The 18,665-nt window shown below is 46.2% G+C and overlaps 1 protein-coding gene across 1 annotated transcript in view; it reads right to left on the reverse strand.

Annotated features, from left to right (window-relative positions):
• LOC141097719 (nicotinamide N-methyltransferase-like) overlaps positions 1–11,426 on the reverse strand; it is a 61,630-nt gene extending 50,204 nt beyond the window's left edge. Inside the window, exon 1 of the mRNA XM_073585093.1 lies at positions 11,209–11,426. Within this exon, the coding sequence (XP_073441194.1) occupies positions 11,209–11,401 (193 nt within the window). The 5' untranslated portion in view covers positions 11,402–11,426. The remainder of the gene's footprint in view (positions 1–11,208) is intronic.
• Positions 11,427–18,665: the final 7,239 nt, after the last annotated feature.

Raw genomic sequence — 18,665 nt, forward strand, 5'->3', positions numbered from 1 at the left:
TGCAGAAATTCAAAATCTCCCTTATCCTCTAGTTACTTTGGTCACAGCTGTGCCATCGAGCCTGTGACATAGCGCTCAGATATTCAGTGGGCCTCACACAATCCAAAAGTGTCCACAAGTGTCTGCAGAAATTCAAAATCTCCCTTATCCTCTAGTCACTTTGGTCACAGCTGTGCCATCGAGCCTGTGACATAGCGCTCAGATATTCAGTGGGCCTCACACAATCCAAAAGTGTCCAGTGTCTGTAGAAATTCAAAATCTCACTTATCCTCTAGTCACTTTGGTCACAGCTGTGCCATCGAGCCTGTGACATAGCGCTCAGATATTCAGTGGGCCTCACACAATCCAAAAGTGTCCACAAGTGTCTGCAGAAATTCAAAATCTCCCTTAACCTCTAGTCACTTTGGTCACAGCTGTGCCATCGAGCCTGTGACATAGCGCTCAGATATTCAGTGGGCCTCACACAATCCAATAGTGTCCAGTGTCCACAAGTGTCTGCAGAAATTCAAAATCTCCCTTATCCTCTAGTCACTTTGGTCACAGCTGTGCCATCGAGCCTGTGACATAGCGCTCATATATTCAGTGGGCCTCACACAATCCAAAAGTGTCCAGTGTCTGCAGAAATTCAAAATCTCACTTATCCTCTAGTCACTTTGGTCACAGCTGTGCCATCGAGCCTGTGACATAGCGCTCAGATATTCAGTAGGCCTCACACAATCCAAAAGTGTCCAGTGTCCACAAGTGTCTGCAGAAATTCAAAATCTCCCTTATCCTCCAGTCACTTTGGTCACAGCTGTGCCATCGAGCCTGTGACATAGCGCTCAGATATTCAGTGGGCCTCACACAATCCAAAAGTGTCCAGTGTCTGCAGAAATTCAAAATCTCACTTATCCTCTAGTCACTTTGGTCACAGCTGTGCCATCGAGCCTGGGACATAGCGCTCAGATATTCAGTGGGCCTCACACAATCCAAAAGTGTCCATTGTCCACAAGTGTCTGCAGAAATTCAAAATCTCCCTTATCCTCTAGTCACTTTGGTCACAGCTGTGCCATCGAGCCTGTGACATAGCGCTCAGATATTCAGTGGGCCTCACACAATCCAAAAGTGTCCAGTGTCTGCAGAAATTCAAAATCTCCCTTATCCTCTAGTCACTTTGGTCATAGCTGTGCCATCGAGCCTGTGACATAGCGCTCAGATATTTAGTGGGCCTCACACAATCCAAAAATGTCCAGTGTCTGCAGAAATTCAAAATCTCACTTATTCTCTAGTCACTTTGGTCACAGCTGTGCCATCGAGCCTGTGACATAGCGCTCATATATTCAGTGGGCCTCACACAATCCAAAAGTGTCCAGTGTCTGCAGAAATTCAAAATCTCACTTATCCTCTAGTCACTTTGGTCACAGCTGTGCCATCGAGCCTGTGACATAGCGCTCAGATATTCAGTGGGCCTCACACAATCCAAAAGTGTCCAGTGTCCACAAGTGTCTGCAGAAATTCAAAATCTCCCTTATCCTCTAGTCACTTTGGTCACAGCTGTGCCATCGAGCCTGTGAATAGCGCTCAGATATTCAGTGGGCCTCACACAATCCAAAAGTGTCCAGTGTCTGCAGAAATTCAAAATCTCACTTATCCGCTAGTCACTTTGGTCACAGCTGTGCCATCGAGCCTGTGACATAGCGCTCATATATTCAGTGGGCCTCACACAATCCAAAAGTGTCCAGTGTCTGCAGAAATTCAAAATCTCCCTTATCCTCTAGTCACTTTGGTCACAGCTGTGCCATCGAGCCTGTGACATAGCGCTCAGATATTCAGTGGGCCTCACACAATCCAAAAGTGTCCAGTGTCTGCAGAAATTCAAAATCTCCCTTATCCTCTAGTCACTTTGGTCACAGCTGTGCCATCGAGCCTGTGACATAGCGCTCATATATTCAGTGGGCCTCACACAATCCAAAAGTGTCCAGTGTCTGCAGAAATTCAAAATCTCCCTTATCCTCTAGTCACTTTGGTCACAGCTGTGCCATCGAGCCTGTGACATAGCGCTCAGATATTCAGTGGGCCTCACACAATCCAAAAGTGTCCAGTGTCCACAAGTGTCTGCAGAAATTCAAAATCTCCCTTATCCTCTAGTCACTTTGGTCACAGCTGTGCCATCGAGCCTGTGACATAGCGCTCAGATATTCAGTGGGCCTCACACAATCCAAAAGTGTCCAGTGTCCACTAGTGTGAGCAGAAATTCAAAATCTCCCCTGTCCTATAGACACCTTGTACCTTGTTTTACATTACTATATAGTTTGTTGGATTTTGTCTACATTTCTACCAAAAATGAGGAAGGCTGGTGGAAGAGGCCGTGGAATTGGGCGGGGGTTGGCAGCTGGTAATGATGGTGTTGGTGGTGGATCTGATGGTAGTAGCAAGAGCAAAATAGGACCGAATGCAGGAGGTGTTGAGCCTGCGTCATCGTCTGGCTCCATAAGGCTTCGAAGGCTTAGTTTTCTAGGAGTTGGCAAACCGCTTTTAAAGCCAGAGCATCAGGAAAAAGTTTTGTCTTACATTGCTGACTCAGCCTCCAGCTCTATCGCCTCCTCTTCTTCAGTTGTAAAAAGTAAAAGCACTGAGTCGTCATTGGAGGCTCATCTTCATGAACCACACCTTTCCTTGTGTCCTTCACCCCAACCAAGATTGAAGGATGACGCAGGCCATACTACTGATTACTCCATGGAGCTGTTTTCACATACCATGCCTGGATTATCAAGTCAAATGGTGAATTACCCAGGCCAAGATGAATCTGACATGGAGTGCACTGATGCACAGCCGCTGATGGATGATTCTGCTGGTACATTCACTCAGAGCACTACATTGTCCTCGCAGTGTACAGAGCCAGATTCTGACCCTGATGAGACTCAGGTGCCCCTTCCCGCACACTATACCACCATACACGGTGACACAGAGGAAGGTGCACATGACATTGAAGAGGAGGTGATGGATGACCCAGTTGTTGACCCAGATTGGCATCCATTGGGGGAAGAGGGTGCTGCTTACAATAGCTCAGATGAGGAGCATCCATAGCAGACATCGACTTCGCAGCAGCTGTTATCTGGCAGGCCCGGAGCACTCCAAAGACAGGTTCCAAAAATCAAAAGAGTTGCTGGACAGCTTGTCCAGAGGGTCAAAAGATCACAGCGTGCTAGGCCGCAAAATGTCTGCCAAAGTAGGAAGAGTGCAGTGTGGCACATTTTTGAACAAAATCCTCATGATCAGGCGAAGGTTATCTGTAAGAAGTGCGCAAAGACCTTTAGCCGAGGGAAAAATCTGAAAAATTTGAATACCAGTTGCATGCTTAGACATTTAAACACCATGCACTTGCAAGCGTGGACACAACACCAAACCTCAAGTGCCACATGTGCAACTGATCACAACGAAGGTAGTCAGCAATGCTACATTGTTTCCCCCACTGTAAGCCCACCGGTTAGCACAGCAGCAAATGTTGAGGTGTCGTTGCAAGGCCACAGCAGTCAGGGAATCCCACTGTTATATCAACGAAAGACTGATTCTAGGCCATCAGAAAGAACACCAACTCCATCACCATCATCAACCCTCTCTCAGTCCGCCCTGTCCACCGCTACTTCCACCATATGCAGCTCTCAAGTCCAGCTCACCCTCCCAGACACTATGAGTAGGTCAAGAAAGTACTCAGTCTCTCATCCGCGTACACTGGGTTTGAACGCCCACATTGCCAAACTAATCTCGTTTGAGATGATGCCCTTTCGGTTGGTGGAAAGCGCAGCTTTCCGCGAACTCATGGCCTATGCAGTACCACGCTATGACCTACCCAGTCGCCACTTCTTCTCTCGCAAAGCCATCCCAGCCCTCCACCATCATGTGAAAGACCGCATTGTCCATGCACTCAAGCAGTCAGTGAGCGGAAAGGTGCACCTCACAACTGATGCATGGTCCAGTCGTCATGGCCAGGGCCGTTACGTGTCCATCACTGCGCACTGGGTTAATGTGGTGGATGCAGGGTCCACAGGGGACAGCGGTGGTGGGACAGTGCTGCCTAGCCCACGGTATAGGAAACAGTTGGCTGTAGGCGTTCGACCCTCCTCCTCCTCCAGAAGCGAAAGCTCGTCCACAGATCGCAGTCGTACGAGCACTCCATCCGCATCTGCCACTGTTGCACACGAGGTGTCCCCCTATCGAGCAGCTAGTGGAAAGCGACAGCAGGCTGTGTTGCAGATGATGAGTTTGGGCGACAGACACACCGCCGAGGTGCTGGCCGAGTACTTGAAGCGACAAACTGAGTCATGGCTGAGCAGTGTACATCTTGAGGCAGGCAAGGTAGTTAGTGATAACGGCCGTAATTTTGTGGCAGCCATAGCCCTTTCAAAACTCAGCAACATACCTTGCTTGGCTCACACCTTGAACCTGCTGGTGCAGTGCTTCCTCAAAAATTATCCGGAGTTAACAGCCCTGCTCCAGAAGGTGCGAAGACTGTGCGCGCACATCTGCCGGTCGCCTGTACACTCCGTTCGTATGCAGAAGCTGCAGCGATTGCTCCACCTTCCCAACCACCGCCTCATTATCGACATTGCAACAAGGTGGAACTCCACCCTGCACATGGTGGAGCGGCTGTGCGAGCAGAGGCAGGCCATAATGCATTTGTGGGAGGATACACGGCCAGGCACTTTGAGAGCAGACATGGAGTTGACAGGTGTGCAGTGGTCGAAGCTGAAAGACCTCTGTAAAGTCCTTCAGTGTTTTGAGGAATGCACACGGCTGGTAAGCGCAGACGACGCCATCCTAAGCATGAGGATCCCACTTATGCATCTGCTCATGCAAACTTTGACGCACCTTAAGGAGCAGGCTTCTGCAGCCAATGTTGATGAGGAGGAAGAGGAGGAGGGAATCCTTGATGACATTCAGCCATTGTCTGCTCAGGGACCTCTCCTGGACGAGGTGGAGGAAGAAGAGGAGGAGGAGGAGGAGGATGATGGGGATGATTACTTAGGGGAGGAGGATGCATCTCGTGGGGAAAGTGAAAATGTTGGCATGGCAAGGTCTGGTACAGGGTTTGTGCGTGACTGGAGGGATGTGGATTTGCCAGAAAGTGCTCCTCCAACCAGCACTCGCAGTGCATCATTGACACCGGGAACATTGGCCCACATGTCAGATTATGCCTTGCTGATCCTAAAAAGGGACCCCCGCATTGCCAAAATGATGAACGATGACGACTACTGGTTGGCCAGCATCCTGGATCCATGCTATAAAGGCAAATTACAAAACATCATGCCACAGGAGAACCTTGACCTAATATTGGCTAATAAACAAGCAACTCTGGTAAATCGGTTGCTTGAGGCATTCCCAGCACACAGCAGCGGTGATGGTTCTCACACGAGCCGTACGGGCCGGGGACAGCTTGCCAGAGGTGTTCGTGGTGCACACAGCAGAAGTGGCGTTGGAGACAGGAGTTTCATGACAATGTTGTGGACTGATTTTTCAAGTACCGCTCACACAACTGGTAATACTGCATCGATGGAAAGTGACAGGAGACAGCAGTTGTCAACTATGGTTACAAACTACTTTTCCTCCCATATCGATGTACTCCCACACAGGTCATTCCCCTTTGGCTATTGGGCAGCTAAACTTGACACCTGCCTGAATTGGCACAATATGCCTTACAGGAGCTCGCTTGCCCAGCTGCAAGTGTGCTATCGGAAAGAGGCTTCAGTGCAGCTGGATCAATCCTGACAGAAAAAAGGACACGTCTGTCAACCCAAAATGTGGATGATCTAACCTTCATTAAAATGAACCACGCATGGGTTTCCAAGGATTTTGTCCCACCTTCCCCTGATGACACATAGGGTGAAAGAAAAATGGCTTGCTTTGGTCCACCTCTTCCTGGGACTTGACCTATTTCACCTTTTGCATCAGCTGAATGTCCAACATCAACATATGCCACTTTCTAAAACTCCCTAACTGTGCTGCCTCCCCCCCCATGGCCGGGGTCACCACCTAGCGCACGACACCGTGCGAGTGCCGTTGCCCTGGACAGGTGGGTAGGCCGACTCTTGGGCGCGGGCACTGGCACAGGGTCCCTCATAGTGCAATCAAGTGTCTCTGACGGTGGTGCACACCCGCCGTCAGACACACCGCCGTACTATGAGGGGCCCAGTGCCAGTACCGACGCCCACGAGTGGGCCCCCCTTGCTTGGGCAGGGCCCCAGCATTTGCAATCTTTACCTCTCCCTGCTCCTCCGCTGTGTAGTCTGGGCCGTTAAATCCATACTGTGCCTGACACCGTTTGAGCCTGCCTCCTGATGTATAGACATATATTTTGAATGTGTACGCTATCCACACATGTTATCTGGGGATACGGTACCCTTTCTAACCTTTGTGCAATCACGTGCAATCCATACTGGGCCTAACACCGTCTGAGCCTGCCTCCTGATGTATAGACATATATTTTGAATGTGTACGCTATCCATACATGTTATCCGGGGATACGGTACCCTTTCTAACCTTTGTGCAATCACGTGCAATCCATACTGGGCCTAACACCGTCTGAGCCTGCCTCCTGATGTATAGACATATATTTTGAATGTGTACGCTATCCATACATGTTATCCGGGGATACGGTACCCTTTCTAACCTTTGTGCAATCACGTGCAATCCATACTGGGCCTAACACCGCCTGAGCCTGCCTCCTGATGTATAGACATATATTTTGAATGTGTACGCTATCCATACATGTTATCCGGGGATACGGTACCCTTTCTAACCTTTGTGCAATCACGTGCAATCCATACTGGGCGTAACACCGTCTTAGCCTGCCTCCTGATGTATAGACATATATTTTGAATGTGTACACTATGCTATCCATACAAGTTATCCGGGGATACGGTACCCTTTCTAACCTTTGTGCAATCACGTGCAATCCATACTGGGCCTAACACTGTCTGAGCCTGCCTCCTGATGTATAGACATATATTTTGAATGTGTACGCTATCCATACATGTTATCCGGGGATACGGTACCCTTACTAACCTTTGTGCAATCACGTGCAATCCATACTGGGCCTAACACTGTCTGAGCCTGCCTCCTGATGTATAGACATATATTTTGAATGTGTACGCTATCCATACATGTTATCCGGGGATACGGTACCCTTTCTAACCTTTGTGCAATCACGTGCAATCCATACTGGGCCTAACACCGTCTGAGCCTGCCTCCTGATGTATAGACATATATTTTGAATGTGCACACTATGCTATCCATACATGTTATCCGGGGATACGGTACCCTTTCTAACCTTTGTGCAAACACGTGCAATCCATACTGGGCCTAACACCGTCTGAGCCTGCCTCCTGATGTATAGACATATATTTTGAATGTGTACGCTATCCATACATGTTATCTGGGGATACGGTACCCTTTCTAACCTTTGTGCAATCATGTGCAATCCATACTGGGCCTAACACCGTCTGAGCCTGCCTCCTGATGTATAGACATATATTTTGAATGTGTACGCTATCCATACATGTTATCCGGGGATACGGTACCCTTTCTAACCTTTGTGCAATCACGTGCAATCCATACTGGGCCTAACACCGTCTGAGCCTGCCTCCTGATGTATAGACATATATTTTGAATGTGTACGCTATCCATACATGTTATCCGGGGATATGGTACCCTTTCTAACCTTTGTGCAATCACGTGCAATCCATACTGGGCCTAACTCCGTCTGAGCCTGCCTCCTGATGTATAGACATATATTTTGAATGTGTACGCTATCCATACATGTTATCCGGGGATACGGTACCCTTTCTCACCTTTGTGCAATCACGTGTAATCCATACTGGGCGTGAGAACGGCTGGCGAGCTGTTAAGCAAGCTACATCACCTGTGGTTTGCACACGTAAGTTTTTCATTTTTTCAGGAATGACGGTTAGGCCTAATTCCGGAACTGCGGTTGACCTGCACTTACTGGGAAATCATTGTTCGCGGGTAATAATTGTAATCAGTGATTACACTAACGTTGTTCAGCGGGTTATCTGCACCTGTAGGCGACAAACGCTGGCCTTTTCAGTGTAGCGCACATGCAGCCACGGACATGTAAGGGCATGACACACCAGTTATTGGCCAATCTCATGTGCCAGAGCCTCACGTGTCCCTCTAGTAAGCCGGACTCGGACCGCGGGGCATGACGGAGTCTCGTTCGTTAACGGAATTAAGCTTGCAATGTGTGCATCTGTTCTGCAGCTGGCATGTTTGAGGTTTCCCAGGAGGAGTCGAATTTAACCGTAGGCTCCACTCCTGGTGGTGCCCTTCTGGACATTCCTTTAAGGTTCAGCTTGGCAACCATACTGCCCACGTAAAACAAACACTTTGCCTTCATGAACGCTGTTTGGAAGGTCGTGACTCGTGGGAATAACGCCGCCCAATCAGTTAACCTGCTAGAGAGATCGTTCGTTGCTCCCAAGCATGACATCACACTCCCTAGGAGGAAGGTAATGCCACTGTGGCGACCGTACTCCTGGGGGCGACACAAGTGCACTGATGCCCAGCCACTGCTCGATGAATCTGCTGGTACATTGACCCAGACCACTACATTCCCATCGCACGCTACTCGGCCTGAATCTGACCCTGATGAAACTCAGGTTACCCCTCCCATTTACAGTTCCATCTTACACGGTGACAAAGAGGAAGCTGCAGATGAAAGTGCAGGTTCGGCCCACCCGCCATCAGACACACCACCGTACTATCAGGGGCCCTGTGCCAGTGCCATCGCCAACGAGTGGGCCCCCCCTGCTTGCTCAGGATCACAGCACTTGCAAAGTTGAAATACTGTGCAGTGAGATGGAAGATGGGGACGGCGAGGAGTCCAGACAAGTACAGGGATTCCCTAGCGAGGAGACTTATTTGATTGTTTTCAATGTTGGGACAGCAATTTTTGGGGAGCACTATACTCTGGAGAATGATAGATGGGGCCCACCATACACTGGAACATTCCAAAGGTGGACATCAGACACTGGAGCAGCATTTACAGGGCCCATTATACACTAGAGCATTAGAAATGGGGCCCATTATGTTTGGAGCATTATTTGGGCCCATAAGACAGTGGAGCTTCATCCATGGGGACCAACATATACTGTAGCATTATGTGGAGCTCATCATATACTGTTTCAAACATTATATGGGACCAATGATTCTGTATGGAGAAATAGATGGGCCTCGTCATGAGATGTAAAAAGTGAAGTATTTTTCATTGTACTATACCGCTATTTCTCTGCCGTATCGGAGCATGATGAGTTGTGGTATGTGTTAAAGGGGCGCTCTTTCGCCCAGGGCACATGAAAACCTGGAGCCAGCCCTCCCCCCCACAACTGTAGCCAAATAACCCCCATTTTTCAGTGCGTAACTTGTATTATGAAGTTAATTAAGGTTGACAAGCTTAAGTAAGAAGAAGTGATGCTTTTGGCATTCAAATGGCACTGTAGGTGTGTTTCCTGTCCTCCTCTCACTGCCGACTTTTATTCCCCATTGACTTACATTGGGTTTCGTGTTTCGGGACGAACCCGACTTTTCCCTATAATCGGACGATCTTGCTCGACCTGACTTTTGGAAAAGTCGGGTTTCACGAAACGAAACGCGACCCTAAAAAACCAAAAGTCGCTCAACTCTACTCATTACAACCATAGGAGACCTGCTCCTTTAAATTTGGAAAAGATTTTTATTAGGCCATCCTCCACATCTCTTCCAAGGGGTATTGGGGTGCATCCAAATTTGGAGCAGGCCTTCATGGGCAAACAGGATTGGAGTGACAAATTAAGAAAAATGGGAACTTTGGTTTCATGTGTCCATCCAGTACGTTGGTTCAAAGGGTTATTGGGTTGTGTGTAACTTTGGGGCAGGGCAGGTCTTGCAGTCAATGCATTGGCTAACATTATGGGAGTAGTAAATTGAGAAAAATGGGAACTTTGGTTTCATGTGGCCATCCAGTAAGTTGGTTCAAAGGGTTATTGGGGTGCGTGCATCTTTGAAGCAGGGCAGGCCTTGCATTCAATGCATAGACTAACATTATGATAGTAGCTAAATAAGAAAAATGGGAACTTTGGTTTCATGTGGCCATCCAGTATGTTGGTTCAAAGGGTTATTGGGGTGCATGTAACTTTGGGACAGGGCAGGTCTTGCATTCAAATCATAGGCTAACAGTATGGCAGTACCAAATAAATAACAAGGGGAACTTTGGTTTGAAGTGGCCATTTAGGACGTCTGTTCAGTGGGTTATAGGATTGTATCCAAATTTGGGGCAGGCCTTGCATTCAATGCATAGACAATAACAGTATAGGAGACCCACTGTTTAATAATGGGAACAATAAAGCATAGCCAGCTGATGGCTCTCTAAGAATGGTGAGGACAAACTGCTGTCCCTTTAATAATTTTAAAGTCCGCCTGATGGCCCTCCTCTTTTAACAGTCCCTCCTTCATGAATAAAACAGGATGTGTCTGATGATGTGTCAAGCACAACATGGCTAGCTAAAGTTGTAAAATGTTAAAATGACATTTCCCAGTGAATGCATTTGTCTTGGTTGAAAGCAATGCTAAAGTTGAAAAACGCATCAAAAACGCAACATGTCAACATAGCCCAAGTGGTGGAGGAACATTTTTGTTTTGGGTTATTTGTTTTGCTTTACATACAAATATTAACCCTGGAAAGGATATTCCTTAACATATTTCCCAGTGAAATCAATCTTGGTTTTGTTTTTGTTTTATTGTGCGCCCGGAAAAGTGGCATAAGTCTCTGACAACATTATTCACAGCAGTGATCTGGGAGTCAGAAATGCTTCCAGGGGTCTCTCCCATGTCATTTCAGCACTGTTCCCATAAAAAGACCCTGGGGGGGGTTGTGGCAAACATGCTCGGGTTTCCCATAGACTTACACTGGGCTCATTGATTGGATCGAGCACCCGAGCGTTCCAATTTGCTCGACCCGAGCAACGAGCACCCGAGCATTTTAATGCTCATTCATCACTACTTATCAGTCATCACTAGAATTCTCAGTGTAAAACCTATTTCATCCTATAACTTACATGTACGCATGGAACAACTTGCTTGCCACTCTCTCTACCCAATCCCCAATCTCGGGAAAAAAATTTTGCCCCACTTGTATATATTTAAAGCCAATAAACATAGAAATGTAAAAGTACATACCCTCTGTGAAAGTTTTTGTAAGATTTTTAATGGGAAATTCCACAATATCCTCTCCAAAGGCCATTTCAGGGTTATCTGACAAGTAATGCTCCAAATGTTGTCTGGAATCTAAGCCATTTTCATGATAGAATTTGTAGGTACTGGAATCCATTGTTGAATCGTGTATACCAGATGGGGATGACTCCTTTTGCATCGATGCTTAAGGACAGGTCTTTATATAGTCAGATGGAATCAGTTTACGAAGCATGTATGAATTAATTTCCATGTCATGAGTTATCACCTTTATTTAGAGAGTCATGGGATCTTATATTTACTTGGTGATTTGGATAACCTTCAATATTCAAATCATTTTTATGACAAAAAGAACAATATTAAAAAAACAATAATTCCCAAATACTCTGCACTGGATCTCAAAAAGAGCATGTGATCATCCTCAACCGTGCAGCAGAAATTGAAACAATGATTCCAAACTTGGAAATTGACTTGGCCACAGCTTAAAAGGATAAAAATATTCATTAGCATAACTTAGAGATGTGATCAAATCTGCCGAGATTGAATAAAATTTTGAGGGAATTTCAATTTACAGCAAAGTTCTTCTCTGCGGGTTGAATGTTCCTTGTTATGCTCTGGGGTCAATTCTGGTCCCAGACCTTAAAAGGAACCTGTCATCTATTTTAGCCGCTATAAGATGGGCACTGCAGTACTTTGCTCTGTCCTCAATAGGGCAGAGAAGTATGCCTGTGCAGAAGAGGGATTCTGGGAGCGATGAAGCAAGCAGGAGGACGTTATTGCAAGAAGATGGGAGGCACCGGCCCCGGAACTGCAACACCCATCGGACCGCACCGGACTGCCCCGCTTGATGAGTATAATAAAATTCATTTTTCTTATCTTGCAGGTTGGATCAGGGGCTTATCTACAGCATTATAGAATGCTGTAGATAAGCCCTGAAAGGCAGTGGCCACATCTTTTAGCAGTCAAAACAGCTGACAGGTGCACTTTAATAATCATTGAATGTAAAAAAAAGATTACTAAACTATCACCCACTTGCCCTACTGTCCCTGCAGCCCCCCGTCAGATTCTCCACATCTTTTCTTTTCCCTTTCCATGCATTCTCTTCTGCTTCTTCTGGGACTTCTGGATCAAATAGCATCGGAAGTCAGAGTGCTCTGTGCTGTCACTTGAGCAACAAATGTAGGAACATCATGACGTCACAATGTGTGCCGCTGTAAGCAGGTTGCTGGATGCAGTGATGCAAGGAAGGAAGAGAAATGGTTAACAATTTAATTGAACAATAAAGGTACTCCTCACAGGGAGATAAACAGTTAAATTTGGAACGAATAAAGAAAGATGACAAAGTACTACAGTAGTTCTGTGAAGCCCAAGGGCTTCACAGAAGTTTATAACGTACAGCCGTACAATTAAAAAATCATATTTTTTCCACAAAAATGATCTTTTCACCCTCAATTCTTATTTTTCCAAGGGTAATAGGACCCTAAAAGTTATTATGCAATTTGTCCTGAAGACACTGATACCCCATATGTGGGTGTAAATGACTATTTGGGTGAATGGCAGAGCTCGGAAGGGAAGCAGCGCCATTTGACTTTTTTGGCTGGAATTGAGATCGGACACCATGTCGCGTTTGGAAAGCCCCTGATGTACCAAAACAGTGGCAACCCCCCACAAATGACACCATTTTGGAAACTAGACCCCCTAAGGAACTTATCTAGATGTGTGGTGAGAACTTTGAACCCCCAAGGGCTTCACAGAAGTTTATAACGTACAGCCGTACAATTAAAAAATCATATTTTTTCCACAAAAATGATCTTTTCACCCTCAATTCTTATTTTTCCAAGGGTAATAGGACCCTAAAAGTTATTATGCAATTTGTCCTGAAGACACTGATACCCCATATGTGGGTGTAAATGACTATTTGGGTGAATGGCAGAGCTCGGAAGGGAAGCAGCGCCATTTGACTTTTTTGGCTGGAATTGAGATCGGACACCATGTCGCGTTTGGAAAGCCCCTGATGTACCAAAACAGTGGCAACCCCCCACAAATGACACCATTTTGGAAACTAGACCCCCTAAGGAACTTATCTAGATGTGTGGTGAGCACTTTGAACCCCCAAGGGTTTCACAGAAGTTTATAATGCACGGGCGTTAAAATAAAACAATCGTATTTTTTCCACAAACATGATCATTTAGTCCCCAATTTTTTTTATTTTCCCAAGGGTACCAGGAGAAATTGGACCGCAAAATTTGTTGTCCAATTTGTCCTGAGTACACTGATACCTCATATGTGGGAGAAAACTACTGTATGGGCACACGTCGGGGCTCGGAAGGGAAGTAGTGATGTTTTGGAATGCAGACTTTGATGAAATGGTCTGCGGGTGTCATGTGCGTTTGGAGAGCCTCTGATGTGCCTAAACTATTCAAACTGCCAAAAAGTGACCCCATTTTGGAAACTAGACCCCCCACGGAACTTATCTAGATGTGTGGTGAGCACTTTAAACCCCCAAATGCTTCACAGAAGTTTATAACGCCCGGGCATGAAAATAAAAAGAACATTTTTTTCCACAAAAATGATATTTTTGCCCCAACTTTTTATTTTCTTAAGGGTAACAGGAGAAATTGGACCCCAAAGTTGTTTTGCAATTTGTCCTGAGTAGGCCGATACCCCATATGTGGGGGTAAAACACTGTTTGGGCGCATGGCAGAGTTTGGAAGGGAAGGAACGCCATTTGACTTTTTCACCGCAGAATTGGCTGGAATTGAGATCAGATGCCGTGTTGCATTTGGAGTGCATCTGATGTGCCCAAACAGTGGAAACCCCCCAATTCTAACTCCAACCCTAACCCCAACACACCCCTAACCCTAATCTCAGCCCTAACCCTAGCCCTAACCCTAACCCTAACCCTAGCCCTAACCCTAGCCCTAGCCTTAGCCCTAAACCTAGCCCTAACCCTAACGGGAAAATGGAAATAAATACATTTTTTTAATTTTATTATTTTTCCCTAACTAATGGGGGATTTGATTTACTATTTATGGCGGTTTTTACTTTTGGCAGCTGTCACATGCTAAAAGACGCTTTTTATTGTAAAAATAGTTTTTGCATCACCACATATTGAGAGCTAAAATTTTTCCATATTTTGACCCATTGAGTCATGTGAGGTTTTTTTTTTTGCGGGACGAGTTGACGTTTTTATTGGTATCATTTTCGGGCACGTGACATCTTTTGATCGCTTTTTATTCCGATTTTTGGGACGCAGAATGAACAAAAACCAGCATTTCATGAATTTCTTTTGGGGGGTGCGTTTACACCGTTCCGCCTGCGGTAAAATTGATAAAGCGGTTTTATTCTTCGGGTCAGTACAGTTACAGCGATACCTCATTTATGTCTTTTTTTATGTTTTAGCATTTTCATGCAATGAAAACAATTTTAAATAAAAAATAGTTATTTTTGCATCGCTTTATTCTGCGAGCTATAACTTTTTTATTTTTTTGCTGATGATGCTTTGTAACAGCTTGTTTTTTGATCGCGGTGTGCCAGAGGTTAACGTGTCGGGGGGCGGTCCGTGACCGCCCCTGACACATTGTGCTGGGTGTCAGCTGTGATAATCAGCTGACACCCGGCCGCGATCAGCGGCGCTCACCATGTGGGTGCCGCTGATCGCTATGACGTAATATTCCGTCCATGGGACTTAGGTCCCAGGTCACATGGACGGAATATTACGTCCATTGTAGGAAAGGGCTTAAACCTTGGAAAGATAGAGAAAACCTTGGTGGGGATAGTCCGCAGCCTGCGTTTCAAATGGAGAAGGCTCCATTACCTCGAGGCGAGGCAGGAGACGCCCAACCCACAGTAAAAATTGCAGATACTTTGTCTCCTAGATAGGTTCAGGAGGCCGGGAGTTCATTAGCCGAAATACAGATGTTTTTTCGGAGCTCCCCGGACACACCTCCCTAATCCAACATGACATTGTCACGGAGCCACAGGCCAAAGTCTGACTAAAGGGTTGATGAGCTGATAGAGCGATTTGGGCAGGCACTGTATTTTACAACTCTGGACCTCACAAAAGGTTATTGGCAGGTACCCCTAACAGAGGAGGTGAAGGAAAAAACGGCTTTTGTAACGCCCGAGGGGCTATTCCAGTATAAGGTGTTACCCTTTGGGTTGCATGGAGCACCAGAGATGTTCCAGCGATTAATGGATATTGTTTTCCGTCCCCATCGCCGCTATGGCTCAGCCTATGTAGACAATATTATTGTGTACAGCACTGACTGGGAAAGTCACTTAGCAAAAGAACAGGCAGTGATAGACTTTGCGACAAGCAGGGCTAACTGCCAACCCAAAGAAGTGTTCCATAGGGTTGGAGAAAGCTCGGTACTTGGGTTACATCATTGGGAGAGGAGTTCTCAAGCCTCAAGTAAACAAAGTGGAGGCAAATCAGAACTGGCCCCATCCCCTCACACCAAAACAGGTAAAAGCCTTTTTAGTTTTGGTGGAATATTACAGGCGGTTCATTACCAACTTTGCAACCCTGTTCGCGCCTTTAACAGACTGCTTAAAAGGAAGGAAATCTGTGATGGTCCATTGGAATGATCAATTAGAGGGGGCCTTTACAAAGTTAAAAAAGGTACTGTGTGGAACACCAGTCCTGATCAATCCAAATTTCAAAAGAGAGTTCGTTGTGCAGACTGATGCCTCTGAGATAGGACTCGGTGCCGTGCTGTCTCAGGAGGTTAACGGGGAAGAGCATCCTGTTAGTTTCCTAAGCCGGAATCTTACCCCAGCTAAAACCAGGTACAGTATTGTGGAGAGAGAGTGCCTGGCCATCAAGTGGGCACTGGAGTCAATGCACTACTATTTGCTGAGGAGAACATTTCGGTTGGTGACAGATCATTCCCCTCTTACGTGGATGAGTCAAGCTAAGGAGAGGAATGCCCGAGTCACCAGTTGGTTCCTGTCCCTGAAAAATTTTAGATTTTCAGTAGAACATCGGGCAGGCAGACTACAGGGCAATGCAAATGCCCTGTCCAGAGTTCACTGTATGTCATGTGTCCACCCCTCTAGGGTTGAACATAAGAGGGAGGTATGTGGCACAGTAAAGGGTGTTTTACTGGATGGTTTACTGGACGGTTTCATGTTGTGGAGGTGTAACGCGTGTCGAGGTGTGTTCTCACAGGCGGTTATCCCATATTGGCACCATGACTGAAGGTAAACATTTTTTTTATATATTGTGATATGTTACTTTAAGCAGCTATGGACATAGGTTATCATAGGGATATCTTATTTACATTTTTCTATTTCATGGCGTTTTTTCATTTGAATTAGATGCCACAGCTATTCGTTTATTCTGACGAATGCTTTTTGATGTATACCTTATATCCCTGTGTATGCTTATGGGGCAACTTAGGTATTTATGCAGTCTAAATTTTGGCACATACCTTTGTATATCACCTTATTTCGGCTACACCCCCTGTATGCTTCTTTATATATCGGTCCTTACTCTTTGGTACTTCAGACTATTGTGTTGTGCTATGTAGTTTTTATATGTGACATAATAAAATTTGTGTTTTTATATATTTTGATTCTTGCCCTTCAATTTGCTCTTTTTGGGTCATTTAACTTTTGAAGGCATCTTAGTTATCTATGAGGAATTTTTTCTGGTTGTCAAGCATAGTGTTTGACTAGTGTGACCAACTTTTTACTATTGAGGCTGCCTATGCAGCATCAGTAGTAAAAAGATAGGATATTAAAAATAATAATAATAAAAAAAAATTGTGATATTCTCACCTTCCGGCGTCCCTCAAAGCGTCCCCAGGCCTCAGCGATGCTCCCGTTCCCAGCGATGCCTTGCGACTAAGACCTTTGATGACATACCATCAAGCGAGACTGTGACATCATCAAAGGTCATTGTTGCGCAAGGCATCACTGGAAACGAGAGTTGGTGGGAGCATCGCTGAGGCCTGGGGTCGCTGCGAGGGATGCCGGAAGGTAAGAATATCATGATTTTTTATTTTAATTTTTTTTACCAGGGATATGGTACCCAGGGCCTGGAGGACAGTCTCCTCTCCTCCAGATCCTGGGTGCCATCCGCACAAAAAGAATGAGCCTGCTGCATATTTTTCCGCGATGCGATTTTGCTGCGGAAAAATATGCAGCATTAGCACAGCATGTGCGGAATGCCATTGAATGCAATGGGTTGCTTATGTTATGCATTTTTGCAGTGTTTTCGCAGCAAAATAATGCGGCAAAAATGCATAAAATCCGCTGGAATTCTGGACGTGTGCACACAGCCTAAAGGTACTGTCACACTAAGCAATGTACCAGCGATCCCGACCACCGATATGACGCGGTCAGGATCGCTGGTGCATCGCTAAGTGGTCGCTAGTGAGCTGCCACACAGGCAGATCTCACCAGCGACATCGCTGGGGTCGGGGGTCGCTACTTACCTGTCTCACTAGGCGATCCTGCGTCCTCCCGCCCGGCTCCACGCTCGTCGTTCGTCTCTCCACAGGAAGCGCTGCAGGAAGCTGACGACGAGAAGCGGTCCTGAACGTTCTCGCGCGATCAGCGATAACCAGCGGGGGAGCGGGTCGTAGGTAAGTATCAGACACAGCGATATCACTAACAATATCGCTATAACGTCACAAGTTATAGCGATATTGTTAGCGATATCGCTTAGTGTGACAGTACCTTAATGCTGCAGAATCATGACCCCCCAAGGCTGGCTGCCCACCCTGTATGTCTGTGACTTGCATTTTACAGCCTTGTGTTGTATATATTTTTAAAGGGAACATCTCATCAGTGGTTGAGTCTTTCAACAAATGCAGCTGCCTTTACCTGCTCTGTGATGCATTACACCCACATGTATATTGTCTCCTGACCACCTGTTTACCCCCAAACAAAACATCTGAGTTGCTCCCATGCTGTATTTCAGTGAGACTGGTCAGGCATCATCTCTTCACTGTGTGCCTCCTTTCTGCTCCTAAACTACGTCTTTCGACTCTGATAACTATGGATGATGTGTCATCCACATATCAGAGCAAAATCTTACGCCTGCACAGTAGCATCACCATCCCACGCAGGCGCACTTTCACCTGTGCTGGAATTACATCTTATGCAATAATGTGCCTTGCTCCAGCCGCAGAGCAAAGTGGACAGGTCAGCGATGCTACTGCACAGGTGTAAGATTTCGTTGCACTATGTGGATGACGCAGGAGGAGTCATCCACACCAATCAGAGCTGGAGAGTGGTGATTAGAAGCAGAGAGGAGGCGCACACACCACAGATGGTTTTGGGGCTATACATGGGGAAGGCAGGAGTCAATATACACATTTGTGTAATGCAGCACAGAGCAGATAATAGTGATGACATTTGTTGAGAGACTCAAAATCTGGTGACAGGTTCCCTTTAAATTTCGGAATAGCTTTAAACCCTTTTTTTCTTTTCAG

The sequence above is a fragment of the Dendrobates tinctorius genome, unplaced genomic scaffold (assembly GCF_039654945.1).
Source record: "Dendrobates tinctorius isolate UK_male_01 unplaced genomic scaffold, ASM3965494v1 ptg000086l, whole genome shotgun sequence".
Taxonomy (NCBI): Eukaryota; Metazoa; Chordata; class Amphibia; order Anura; family Dendrobatidae; genus Dendrobates; species Dendrobates tinctorius.